At 44.9% G+C, this 13,599-nt stretch overlaps 1 protein-coding gene across 9 annotated transcripts in view; it reads right to left on the reverse strand.

The window, feature by feature from the left end:
• Bptf (bromodomain PHD finger transcription factor) overlaps nucleotides 1-13,593 on the reverse strand; it is a 101,662-nt gene extending 88,069 nt beyond the window's left edge. For 7 of the 9 annotated variants that reach the window (XM_029546504.1, XM_029546503.1, XM_029546502.1 and 4 more), the window contains exon 1: nucleotides 13,076-13,363. In XM_029546504.1, coding sequence (XP_029402364.1) covers nucleotides 13,076-13,277 — 202 coding nt within the window. In that variant the 5' untranslated portion in view covers nucleotides 13,278-13,363. Of the gene's footprint in view, nucleotides 1-13,075 lie in introns of all 9 variants that reach the window. The other 2 variants (XM_021213479.2, XM_021213478.1) reach the window with 1 other exon arrangement.
• Between the last annotated feature and the right edge of the window lie 6 nt (nucleotides 13,594-13,599).

Below are 13,599 nucleotides of genomic sequence, written 5' to 3' on the forward strand. Positions count from 1 at the left end.
TTTCTGAGTTCGAGGCCAGCCTGGTCTACAAAGTGAGTTCCAGGACAGCCAGGGCTAAACAGAGAAACCCTGTCTCGAAAAACCAAAAACAAAAAACAAAAAAAAAACTCTAGAAACAAAAGCAAATTTTTAAAATGTCTTTAAATAACTCTTTGAAAGTTGAACATGGTCATGGTAGATTGTTTCTTCAAACAAATCTGTACGTGGTGTGCATGTGCCAGAAGGGAGGAGAAAAGAAATCCCACACCAATTAATATGTGTGTTTCTGAAGTTCTTTTTAGGTTCCATAAGCGAAGACACTGCCAACAGACCTGGCAGGAGACAATGTGAACGTGCAAGCACTGAGCAGAAGCTGCACTCGCAGGCACACAGAAGCTGCATCTGCTACAGAGTACCATGGTGTGCACCACTTGGCTACACTGTCTCTCAAGCCTATGAATCACAGGACACAGCCACGGCCAGGGAGAAGCCGAACAGGAACTGTCCTAGCAGATTTAAGAACAACTTCATCACTAGGTCATAAAAGAACCCCACCAAGGAAAACAAGGAATGAACTGGTTGCTAAACTACGTGAGAGATCCTGAGAGATTTTATATGTAGAATGCCCTGGGACACCTAGTAGTTCACAATCTAGTTTACATATAACTTTTACAACACAGGACATCTGAGCTACCAAGTTTAACTTTTCAACGAAGTGTGTGTGTGTGTGTGTGTGTGTGTGTGTGTGTGTGTGTAATATCAAGACTTGATAAAGTTTGTGCCAGATTTTCTAACACTGTTAACTGGCTGCCTCTTCCCTGACCACCCAGAACAATTAGTAATTTGTAAGTACCTTAAAGATGACCCCAAAATCTTACTGCACTTCATCATCTTAATAAACAATGCTCTGCAAACAGCCTCAATAAAGGGGGACACAGGCAGACTCCCAAGGCCACACTGGGGGGGGGGAGACACAGCCACACTACCAAGGCCACACTGAAGGGGGACACAGCCACACTACCAAGGCCAAAAGGTAGCACAAGATTGGAGCAAACAAAAGGCCAGAGACAGAGGTGTTAAGTAAACTGTCACCAACCCCACAGAGTAAGACCTCCTGCACCCAGTAACAGCAATGACCCAAATGGCTCTTGATCACCTGCAAGATACCTCCTACCACTGAGGACAGGAGGTTCCAATTTTAGGTCATTTTAGTTAATTTACATTTAAACAGCTACCACATTGAGTAGCTTGGAACTAGAGAGTGAAAGGAGTCCTCTGCAAACTAGAGGCTAGGTAGAGTCAGGCCCTAAAGAGCCTCCCTGCCTACTGATGGTAGAGAGAGGCAGTGTTGGGAATAGAACTCAGTGCTTTGTACATTCCAGAAAAGCATTCTACCAACTGAGTAACATTAACATCCCAGCTCTACCAAGTGGGAGGGGAGGGGAGAGGAGAGAAAGAGAGGGGAAGGGTGGGAAAAGAAAAGATTATTGGGGGTGGGTAGAGATATGCCTCCTGGCACTGGTTAAGAGGACCTTGGTTCAATTCCCAGCATCCACAGGGTGGCTCACATTCACCTCTATAACTCCAGGGTCTGACAGCCTCCACCAGGAATGCACAGACATACATGTAGGCAAAACACGCATATACATAAAGTTAAAAAACCAAACCCACCACTGTGGCTAGCTGCAGGGTCTAAGGAGAGAGCAGAGAGTAAATAGCACTTGCCAATTAAGCCTGAGGACTCAAGTTCAATTCCCAGGATACATGGTACAGGAGAACACCAACTCCTGCAAGTTGTCCTGTCACCTCTACACACACACACCAAACAAATGTGATTTTAAACATGTAAACTGGGGCTGGAGAGATGGCTCAGTGGTTAAGAGCACTGATTGCTCTTCTAAAGGTCCTGAGTTCAAATCCCAGCAACCACATGGTGGCTCACAGCCATCTGTAATGAGATCAGATGCCCTCTTCTGGTGTGTTTGAAGACAACTACAGTGAGTGTATTTACATATAATAAATAAATAAATCTTTAAAAAAAAAAAACAAACAACATGTAAACTGGCAGAGTAGTGGTGCACACCTTCAATCCCAGCACCCAGGAGACAGAGCCAGGTTTTAAGATTTATTTATTTATTATTATATCTAAGTACACTGTAGCTGTCTCCAGATGCACCAGAAGAGGTCAGATCTCATTATGGATGGTTGTGAGCCACCATGTGGTTGCTGAGATTTGAACTCAGGACCTTAGGAAGAGCAGTCGGTGCTCTTAACCACTGAGCCATCTCTCCAGCCCAAGCCAAGTGGATCTTTGAGTTCTACAGCCTAGTCTACAGATGGGAGACACCAAGGCTACACAGAGAAACCCTACCTTGAAAACCCTAAATAAATAAACAAACTAACAAACAAGCTGAGTTTGCAAAGGGCTAAGGATGTATCGCAGTAGAGCACTTGCCTCTACACAGACCTAGGGCCACCCTAAAAGGAGCAGAAAAAAAGGAAAGAAAAAGTTGACTGCCAAGCAGAGTAGCTGGTACCTGTCCCCCAGCATACAGGACACTAAGACAGAGAGAGCGCACATGAGTAGAAGAGCATCCTGAGCTATTACAAGGACCCTGTTGGTAAAACAAAAACCCACAACTCAATCTGCAAGGGAACGAGAAATACCACACCAGCAGGTGAAAAAAAATCACACTGGCACACGTATGTAGACACCATAATCACACTGGCACACGTATATAGATGCCATAATCACATTGGCACACATATGTAGACGTCATAATGAAACCCACTGCTTTATACATCCACTTCAAAGTAGAAGTCAATACTTTTAGTTGTTTTCTTGGAACAGGGTCTCACTTTGTAACCCTGACTGTCCTGGAACTCACACATAGCTCAGGCTGGCTTCAAACTCACAGAGTTCCACCTACCTACACCTCAAGGTATATACACCTGAAAGAAATATGCCAGACAAACAAACATCACATAAATTCCACAGCAAATTATTTACAACCAAATAGAAATAATTCAAATGCCTATGGACTCAAGAAATAAACAGGCAAAGTTTGAGAAACTCATAGAAAACAGTGTGTCATTCAAATACTATACATGGTATAAAATATGAATTTCTAAAACATTATGCTAAAGCCAGGTGCTGGTGGCACATGCCTTTAATTTTAGCATTAGGGAGGCAAAGGCAGGCTGATGTCTGTGAGCTCAAGGGCAGCCTGGCCTATAGATCAAGTCCCAGGGTGACCAGGGCCACAGAGACCCTGTCCCAGAAAAGAAAAAAATGAAAAAGGCTATATAATACAGGATCACATCTTTTTGCTTTATGACATTGTTTCACTAGGTAGTCCAGGCTGGCTTTGAACTCACCCTCCTGCTTTAAGTCTCCCAAGTGCTGGATATATGCTTCCCTGTTCAAAGCTAACCTGGGGTACATCATGAATGAATCTTGCAGGGGGTGGGAGGAGTGGATAGGGTTAGGGCTGGTGGTCAGAGAAAGAGCATGTACCCAGCACTCATCAAAAAAAAAAAAAAAAAAAGAAAAAGCCGGGCGTAGTGACGCACGCCTTTAATCCCAGCACTCGGGAGGCAGAGGCAGGCAATTTCTGAGTTCGAGGCCACCCTGGTCTACAAAGTGAGTTCCAGGACAGCCAGGGCTATACAGAGAAACCCTGTCTCAAAAAACCTTAAAAACAAAAACAAAACAAAACAAAAACAACAACAAAAAAAATTAAAGAAAAAAAAAGTAAAAGAAAACCTAAAATAGTTCATAAATATTGCTTAAAATCATTCATCAGATTAGTCAAGGTCCATTAGATGATAGTTATTCCTATTACTGAGCACCGTTAGGGAATCAGAAATATTGAAATGCTGCAGCAAAACAAAGTAACATTAGCCATAAGCCAGCAAAGGTAACAAGACAGCTCCTCGGATAAAAGGGGTTTGTAGCCAAGCCTGATGCTCTAAGAACTTGATTCAATTCCTGAACTTACATGGTGCAAGGACAGATAGACAAGTTGTCCTCTGACCCTAACACAAACCCCTGTGGCACATTTGCCACCTGAAAAATAAATAAATGTAAAACAATACAATTAATTTAATAGTGTATTTTCTTCCCCTCCTTTTAATATCTCTGGGTCCACCTCTCAAGTAATAGGATTTTTTGTTGGTTTTTTTGAGACAGGGTCTCCCTATGTAGGCTGGCTGTTCTGGAACTCACTCTGTAGACCAGACTGGCGCCGAATTTATAGAGATCGGCCTGCCTCTGCCTCTGCCTCTGCCTCCTGAGTTAAAGGCATGTGCCACCAGGTCTGGCTTCTAAATACTAAGATTAAAGGCCATCACTCCTTGCTTCCTTTTTCTTTCTGTACCCAGGCTAGCCTTGAACTCATGATCCTGCCTTCAAGTGTCATGTAGAGAGTGGCAAGAACCCTGACTGAATGTGTATGGTGACATGGGTTTTGCCTATGAAGGACTCCAAGGTTAACAGACTCACAGGAACTGGCAAAGCCATTACCCATATGAACCAGACTCAAGAGGAATAGCAAAGCTCTCCTCAGGAATTCAAATAGGAGTGCTTATAAAAATCGGTCAGTGCGTACAAAGAATAGCAAATACATTCCCTCCATGTGGGTATTTACAGCCTGAGACTGCTGACACTTCCTATGGGCTAGTAACCCCTCGCCCTGTGCTACACCTGATGAGCAAGCAAGGTTGCCTCAGCTACAAAACCCCACCCAATCCCGGCTTCACTGTGCCTAGGCCTGTGTGTATCTTTTTCTCATTCCTTTCTGGCCCCTGGCCTGGGTTCTAGAATTATGGGCATGTGTGCTCCTGGGTGCTGAGCACCATTCTTCCCACATGATTTCAGTTCCACACTGGGTGTGGTAGCGCATACTTATAATCTAGCAGTAGGAAGGCTGAGGCGGGCAAACTGCTGTGAGTTCCCGGCCAGAACTGGATTATAAAGGGGATTTTGTCTCAAAATAATAATAATGGGGGCTGGTAAGGGTGCTCAGGAGCTAAGGGTTCCTGTTGCTACAGAGGACCCATGTTCAGTTCTCAGTGCCCACATGGAGGCTCATAATAATCCAAACTGCCAGTTCCAGAGGATCTAATGCCTTCTTCTGACCTATTTAGGCACCAGGCATGTAACTGATACACATATATACATGCAGATAAAACACTCAAACACCTAAAGAAATCTTTTTTTTAAAAAGTTTCACAGCTAGAGAGATGGCTCAGTGGTTAAGAGCACTCACTGACTGCACTTCCAGAGGTCCTGAGTTCAATTCCCAACAACCACATGGTGGCTCACAACCATCTGTAATGGGATCCGATGCGCTCTTCTGGTGTGTCTGAAGACAACTATAGTGTACTCATATACATAAAATAAATCTTAAAAAAAAAAAAAAAAAAAAAAAAAAAGAGTCTAAGCAGAGCAGACCAAGTTTCCTGGTCTCTCACCAGACCGCTGCTGCCCAGGTCCTACAGCCTGTCAATCTGTGATGTGATGCCCCCTGCCAGCTACAGTCACAAGAACTGGGTCTCAGCCTAACAAAAGGGACCAGAGCTCCTGATGTCAACCTCCTAGATTCTGCTGCACTTGCCCCATTTCCAAATGTGCCTGTGGCAGGGACCAGAGGAGCAGGTGAGTCTGAACCACAGACAAGCCTGCTTACCCTCACAGACATAGGACATGCCTCACCGGTACTCACAGACCATGTGGCCTGACTATAGTAACCCTCCGGGCCCCCATTTAATTCTCAAGTTTAACCTCCACAGGTGCTGGTGGTCAAACAGCCTTCCTTCTCCCAGAGGTGCGGCTGGTGCTTTCTTTCTCTACACTTAAGGGTCAAGGCCAAGAAACTCCAGGACTAAGCTGCCAAGCAGCACTACAAAAAAATTCATTTCCTCCTAGCCTTGCCACTGAGCCCTGGAGAAGAGGAGTCTAGCTCATCGCTGAGACCATATCCCACTATCCCTAGATCTTCTGACTGATTCCTGGACCAGAATGAAGCATGGAACACAGATCTGTGAGAGAGACAGAAAAGGCTTCAGGCCACCTCTCAGGTGCACCTCTCAGTGTAGGGGAGGCTTTACAGCACATCTCTGTGACCTAATGTGTGGCAGGAAGAAGCCAAGCTTCCACACGAGGTACTGCTGATGAGAATACCACACCTCAACTCAGTGTTCCGGATTGGGAATAATGCCTGGGGTCAGCCCACTGCCCAATCCTTAACTCAGCAGGCAGGGGAAGAGAGCAAGCACATGGCCAGCCTGCCTCCCCAGGGAGCTGCCCAGCACAGGGCATCACTGCAGCTTCACAGTTAACTTCTGATTCTCTCCAGCTCTTGCTAAACATCACTGGCCTCTGCCCACACTTGACTATCAGTGCTGAGATCATGCTGCTCCTCCCCCGCCTCCCTCCTTACAAGCAGGCCCAGGAAGCTTCTGCCCACACCAACCAGCCCCTAAAGAGTGTAGATGCTGCCTTCCATATTCTCTAAGTCTCTACTTGTTACCTCCCTTAAAGCAATACGGAATTGTGCGTATACTGAAAAGACACACTTTGGTGTCTCTGAAGGAGGAAATACCACCAGTGGAATACTGCTCTCTATTTCTGGGGAAACCTACAGCTCATTCAGAGTATCTCTGCCACCAGTCTCTGCTGTCATAATCCTTTGAGGACATAAATCATTAAGGCTCCCAGGACACCAGGATTTTGTTTTTAAGTTATAAAAGATGCCAAATTTCAAAATCATAGCTAAATATTCCCAGAAGTCTCAGGCAAGGGCCATTCTGTCTCAAACATTTCATTTTTATCAGAAATGCTAAGTTTCAAAGTGCTGTCCAAACTCTGCCCAATGTCTACTGAAAATGCACTTTCTGTGCAGCACATGGTGGTATATCCCTGTAATCCCAGCACTGAGGAGGCTGAAAAAGATCAACACAAGTTCAAGGCCAACCTGGTCACACAATGAGTTCATTCTAGGCCAGTCAAGGATACATAGTGAGATCCTTTTTGAAAAGGAAGGGCGAAAAAAAATCTGATTTTTTTGTTTGGCTTGGTAGTATACACTACTTGGTAAGCTAAGGCAGAAAGACTGTCAAACTCTAGGCAACTTAACAAGATCCTACCTTAAAAAAATAATAATCTCAAGAAAAATGATAAAATAAATAAATAAATAATCTCGGGAGGCAGAGGCAGGTGAATTTCTGAGTTCGAGACAAGCCTGGTCTACAGAGTGAGTTCCAGGACAGCCAGGGCTACACAGAGAAACCCTGTCTCGAAAAACCAAAATAAATAAATAAATAAATAAACAAACAGGCTGGGCATATAGAATACAGAACCCTTGTCTACCTAGGTTCAAAACCCCTAGTACACAAAGTAGGTGAAGGGGGTAGAGAGATAGAACAGATTTTTCAATACAATTCTTCTCAATATACCAGCAAATAAACTAACTGTATGAGGGGTTTCTTAGTATATGTGTTTTTCAGGTTTATTTATTTTATATGAATGAGTGTTTTAGCTGTGTGTATGGAATGCACACCCTGTGGGTGCCTGGTGCCCTAGGAGTTGAGAAGAGGGCATTGGTCTCCCTGGCACTGGAGTTGTGAACCACCATGTGAGCACTGGGAATGAGCACTGGGAATGGGACCTGGGACTTCTTTTTTTTTTTTAAAGATTTATTTATTTATTTATTTATTTAATGTGTGTGAGTACACTGTAGCTGTACAGATGGTTGTGAGCCTTCATGTGGTTGTTGGGAGTTGAATTTTAGGGCTGGTCGGCCCTGCTCACTCTGGCCCAAAGATTTATTTATTATTACACTGCAGCTGACTTCAGACACACCAGAAGAAGGCGTCAGATCCCATGACCGGTAGCTGTAAGCCACCATGTGGTTGCTGGGATTTGAACTCAGGACCTTCGGAAGAGCAGTCAGTGCCCTTACCCGCTGAGCCATCTCACCAGCCCCGGGACCTGGGACTTCTGCAGGAGAAACATGTGCACCAAAGCACCGGGCCAGACCTCCAGGCCCCTACCCCAAGCCTTTATCAATCAATCAATCAATCAATCAATCAAAGTACTCAACCAAATGCATCTAACTCAAGCAAACTGAGACAGTTTCAGGTTTGCATTGATTGATAACCAGCATCAATCAGTAGTGGTTGCCCTGTGGGAAAAAGGGTTTTTTTCCTCCACAAAAAGAAAGAAATCAGCAGTGTGCTGGCATGCACCTAATGCCAGTGCTTGAGAGGCTGAGGCGGGAGGGTGGCAGTGAGATCATGCCAGCCTAGAATAAGTTGTTGTCACAAAAGGAAAAAAATTCCTCAATAAAATAAACTTTTAAAGCCAGAAAAGGTGGAGCTTGCCTTCAGACCCTGCACTTGGGAGGCAGAGGCTGAGGCAGGGGTTGTCTCTGAATTTAAAGCCTGGTCTACAGAACAAGTTCCAGGACAACCAGGGCTCCACAGAGAAGCCCTGACCGGAGAACACACACAAATAAGTAAAGAATGAGCTTTTAAAGTCTGTGATTTTAATACAATCTGTGTGCTAGTTAGTTCTATGTCTGTGACTTTAAGACTATCTGTGTGCTAGTTAGTTCTATGTCTGTGACTTTAAGACTATCTGTGTGCTAGTTAGTTTATGTCACTTTGACACAAGCTGGAGTCATCTGAGAGGATGGCTGAGGGAGCTTCAGTTGAGAAAATGCCTCACAGAAAACCCAGCTGTAAGTCAACAAAGCGGTAGAACATTTTCTTAATTAGTGATCTGGGGGCAGGGGTAACCCACTGTGAGTGGTGCCATCCCCGGCCTGGCTTCTGGATGCTGTGAGAAAGCAGGTCGAGCAAGCTATGGGAGAGCAAGCCTCATCATCCTTACTTAGCCTCTGCATCAGCTCCTGCCTCCAGGTTCCAGTCAGGTTTGTGTTCCTGCCTTGGCTTCCCAGAGTGAACTGTGATTTAGGATCTGTGAGCCACACAAGTTACTTTTGGTCTTGTTCTTTCATCAAAGCAACAGTAACACTAAGCCAGTCTGCAGCAAATGTTACATTATCTCAGAGTACTCAAAAAAGAGGTCAGTGTTTCGAGGCCAGCCTGGTCTACAAAGTGAGTTCCAGGACAGCCAGAGCTATACAGAGAAACCCTGTCTCGAAAAACCAAAAAAACAAAAACAAAAACAAAAACAAAAACAAAAACAAAACGAGGTCAGTGATATCTGTGATATTAGAAACCTTTTTTTTTTTTTTTTTTTTTTTTTAATGGTTTTTCTGAGACAGGGTTTCTCTGTGTAGCCCTAGCTGTCCTGGAACTCACTTTGTAGCCCAGGGTGGCCTCGAACTCAGAAATCCACCTGCCTCTGCCTCCCAAATGCTGGGATTAAAGGCATGTGCCACCACTGCCGGGCTAGAAACCTATTTTTTAAGAATCTTATTTAATAGTATCTACTTGTATACTAAATAGATAGTTAAGGTACTTGGTCTAACAGTAACTCAAGCTGTGTATATCACTATGTAGCTAAAGATGACTGTGAACTACTGCTCCTCCTGTCTCCACATCCACAGTGCTGGGATTAGAAGCCCCCACCCCCACCCCCACCCCAACAACCCCAGCTTATGTGCTGAAATAGAAGCCAGGGCTCCATGCATGCTAAACAAGCACTGTACCAGGTGAACTACATACACAGCTCTTATGCTAGGGACTTAATTTGCCAGTAATACTCAAGCCAATGTTCTAAACTACAAAAACTAATCAAATTAGTCTACATTACCGAAAGCACATTGCTCTTTAGCCTTGATTGTATAGCATACAGCGCTATCCCCCAACTTTCCTCCTTTGGACCTGCCTTTCTTTTCTTTTCTCTTGAGACAAGGTCTCTCTATGTAGTCCTGGCTGTACTGGAGCTTGTTATATAGACCAGACTACAGACCATATTCAAGCTCATAATCCTCTGCCTCCAGAGGTCTAGGACTAAAGGTGTGGAGCACCACACCCAGCTGGACCTGCTAGAAGTGTATCTTTCTTTTTCTTTTGGCATTTTTGAGACAAGGTTTCTCTGTGTAGCTCTGCCTGTTCTGGAGTAGCTTAAGTGTATCTTAATCTACACTTTACAAATATACACAGTGGCCAGACAGTGGTGGCCCACGCCTTTAATCCCAGCACTTGGGAGGCAGAGGCAGGTGGATTTCTGAGTTTCAGGACAGCCTGGTCTACAGAGTGAGTTCCAGAACAGCCAGGGCTAAACAGTGAAACCCTGTCTCAAAAAAAAAAAAAAAAAAAAAAAAAGCAAAACAAAACAAAACAAAAACAAAAACAAAAACAAAAAACAAATATACACATTGACCTAAAAGTCTCCTTCCAGAAGGACCAACTATAAAAACTAATGGCACAATATCCTGGTTTCAGCAAATCACTCCCAGCATGGATACTCACTAAAAACAAGTGGACAGACTTTAAAAGTCAAAAACACAAAACGTAACATGCTTTTACAATCATCTGAAGGAGTAATTTGTTTCAAAAGACCAAACACTCGAGTTAATAAAGCCAATAAAGAAAGGAAAAGGCAGGCCTGGCAGCCCACATGAAAGAGCGGTTTAAACAGGAGCCCTTGCTACCCTTCCAGAAGGCCCGAGTGTGATCCCAGCGCCCATGTCACACAGCTCTCAGACCATCTGAAACGCCAGTTCACTCTGGTCCCTGCAGACACCTATACCAGGTGCATACACTCTCACTCACATAGACATACTCATAATTAAAAAAAAAAAAAAAAACAATGAAAATACATCTTTTTAAAGGTTACTCTTTAAAAAGTATACTGTCTGCTGTTAGGAAGTTACCGGTTGAAGTGTTTATCCAAATCTAGTGACTTACACCAACTTGAGTTTCTCAAAAACTGAACATTTAAGTTATGGCACCTACTTGAGAATTATCAAATTTCCCACCTACTAACAGCAAGTTATCCAATCAGTCTTTTTATGCATATCTACAGTATGAATGTCTGTTAAGAGCTACAGAATGTTTAAGAGCAAAAGTTACTCCTAAAGTTATTACTTCACATAATCACAGGACAAGCGTACACAGAGGTAGCCTGTGTCATTCAAGAAGAATAATGGCTGGGCTGGAGAGGTGGCTCAGCGGGTAAGAGCACTGACTACTTTTCTGAAGATCTGAGTTCATATCCCCGAAACTACATGGTGGCTCACAACCATCTGTAATTGAGATCTGACGCCCTCTTCTGGTGTGTCTGAAGTCAGCTACAGTGTATTTATGTATAANNAATAAATAAATCTTTAAAAAGAAAAAGAAAAAAGCACCCAAATTCTACACCGTTGTTTAAAAATGATCCCTAACCACAAATTTCAATTTAATTCAGCATTTTCATGGCCTTCAGTTCATCAGTACTGTTGGCCATGTCTTCAAGGAGTTAAAAGGTAGCGGAACTACCCTGCCAAAATGCTTCAGTCCTAACTCAAAAACTAACTTCCTCCGCTACTGCCGTCTTCAGCTCAATTTTGAGCTCTTGATTCAGATGCCCAACGCGTAATTTCTTAAAGTACTATAAAAGACACACTAAACTAAGTTGGCAAGAAATTAAACTTGCTAAAAGATAGCTTCCCTCCAGGCCCCATAAAATAGGCAACCTTCTTCAAGACAGGCAAAGGAAACTAGCTTTTTTCACTTGATGTTAACCAATCTAATCTGGCTTAATTCTCATACTTGCAGCAGTTAGGAACTTAAGCAGTTATAAATGAAAACACTTAAATTTAACCACTCCTAGTACCCTCATCTTCTCTGAAAACGGTATGACAGACTCTCATAGGAAAGACCCTCATATGTCCTCACTTACTTTGTAAATGTCCTTACAATTAGATCTTAATTTTATCAATCCAGGTTAATAGAAATTTAAGAAAAAGCCTGAAAGTCTGTTGCTACAGGTTAAGGTTCCCCTCCCTCCCCAATAACTATTCATTTAATACAAAGGCACAATTGCACGTGTGCTTTTTACTTGACCCAAATCTCAGGGCCCACCTCAAGAAATTATTCGAGAAAACATCCGAGAATTCACCACTAGTGATGAAGCCCACTGCTGATCCAGAAGGGCTTTTTCCTCAGAAACAGAATAACGAGAAAAAGTCCTGTCGGGTTCAATCTGACACTCCTATACCGTGACTTCAAAAAGTTCATCTTTGGCAATTGCGCCTAGATGATCAACCACACATCTTCAGCAACAGGTGCCACGAAACTGCCATCGCCCACGCAAAGCCAAGACCAAACTGGTTAGGACACTCGGCCCCGTGGTGGTATACTTTTCTTTGGAACTTAACCAAAGTACTTTTAAATCAGAAGGACTGCCAAACTTGGTTTGGTCTAGTTTGCGGCTTTGCTCTTTAACCAGCATTTACCAGCAACTGTTGCACGCGACCACGAGTAATTCGAAGAACACAGACAAGCGCTCAGGACCTCAGGAAGCGCCTGCTCACCGAACAACCCTTCCTCCAAAACACTTAGCAAACTAGCTAACTAGGGGGTAGGGAAGGGAGCACCTCTAGGTGTGCTACCACGATCTAAATTCTCTCTTTTAAGGAACAGATCATTTTTTTCTTTCAAATCGAAAACAAAACGTATTCGACAGGCAACGGTCTGCAAAGCAGAAGGCTTCTTTCATTGCAAAAATAAATAAATAAAATACTCGTAGCAAAACAAGGGGAGAAAGACGAACTCAATGGATACTTGTGTGCCAAAGTTTCAATCCTGCCTGGTGGAGACACCTCACTTGGCACAAATTTTGAAGAGGATAAAGGAGGGGGTGGGGGGGAGAAGAAGAGCGAACGAGTCTGTGGCCTGCAAACTGCAACAATGCAATCTCCATTTTGAACAATGCGCCTCTTTCCTCTTGCAAATCTAGTTTTGTTTTGTCTATTTTTTTTTTTTTGTCACTAGACGCGCCGTGGCCTCCGCGTGGGGAACAGGCCGGGGGGTGGAGGGGGGGAGCTAGGAAGCAGGATGCACTGCACTGGAGAGGGAGCAAGCCAGGGGGAGGGAGGAGGTGGGGAAGGAGTCTCCCGGCGGCCTGGGTGGTTACCTGGAGTGCTGCTGTATGTACTATGGCTCCTGAAGCTGCTTTCCGTGCAGTAACTAGCGTCGTCGTCGTCGTCTTCCATCTCCTCCGGATAATCGGAGTCATCGTCGTCTTCTTCCATGTCATCTTCCTCCTCGTCCTCCGAATCCTGGGTCTCCTCGGCGTCGCCATCCTCCTCCTCCTCCTCGTCCTCCTCCGAGACCATGTCCTCCTCCTCGTCGTCGTCGTCACTCTCGTGGTCATCGTACACCACTTTGTTGACGGAGCGGCGGGCCGGGGTGGTCCGGGCCAGGTGGCCGCCCCCGCCCCCCGTCCTGCCGCCCCCGCCTCCTCGGCCCCCCCGGCCCGGGCCGCTGGCGCTGCTGCCGGAGGCCGGCGGTGGCGGTGGCGGCTGTTTCCTGCGGCCGCCCCCCCTGGGCGAGCTCAGCCGGGTCTTGGGCGCCACCTCAGCCTGGGCGGCGGCCCACCTGCCCCGACTGCTGCCGCGGTGCCGCGAGCGCAGCCCCCCTATGGGTCCGGAGGCGGGC

Source organism: Mus pahari, chromosome 14 (genome assembly GCF_900095145.1).
Source record: "Mus pahari chromosome 14, PAHARI_EIJ_v1.1, whole genome shotgun sequence".
NCBI classification, from domain to species: domain Eukaryota; kingdom Metazoa; phylum Chordata; class Mammalia; order Rodentia; family Muridae; genus Mus; species Mus pahari.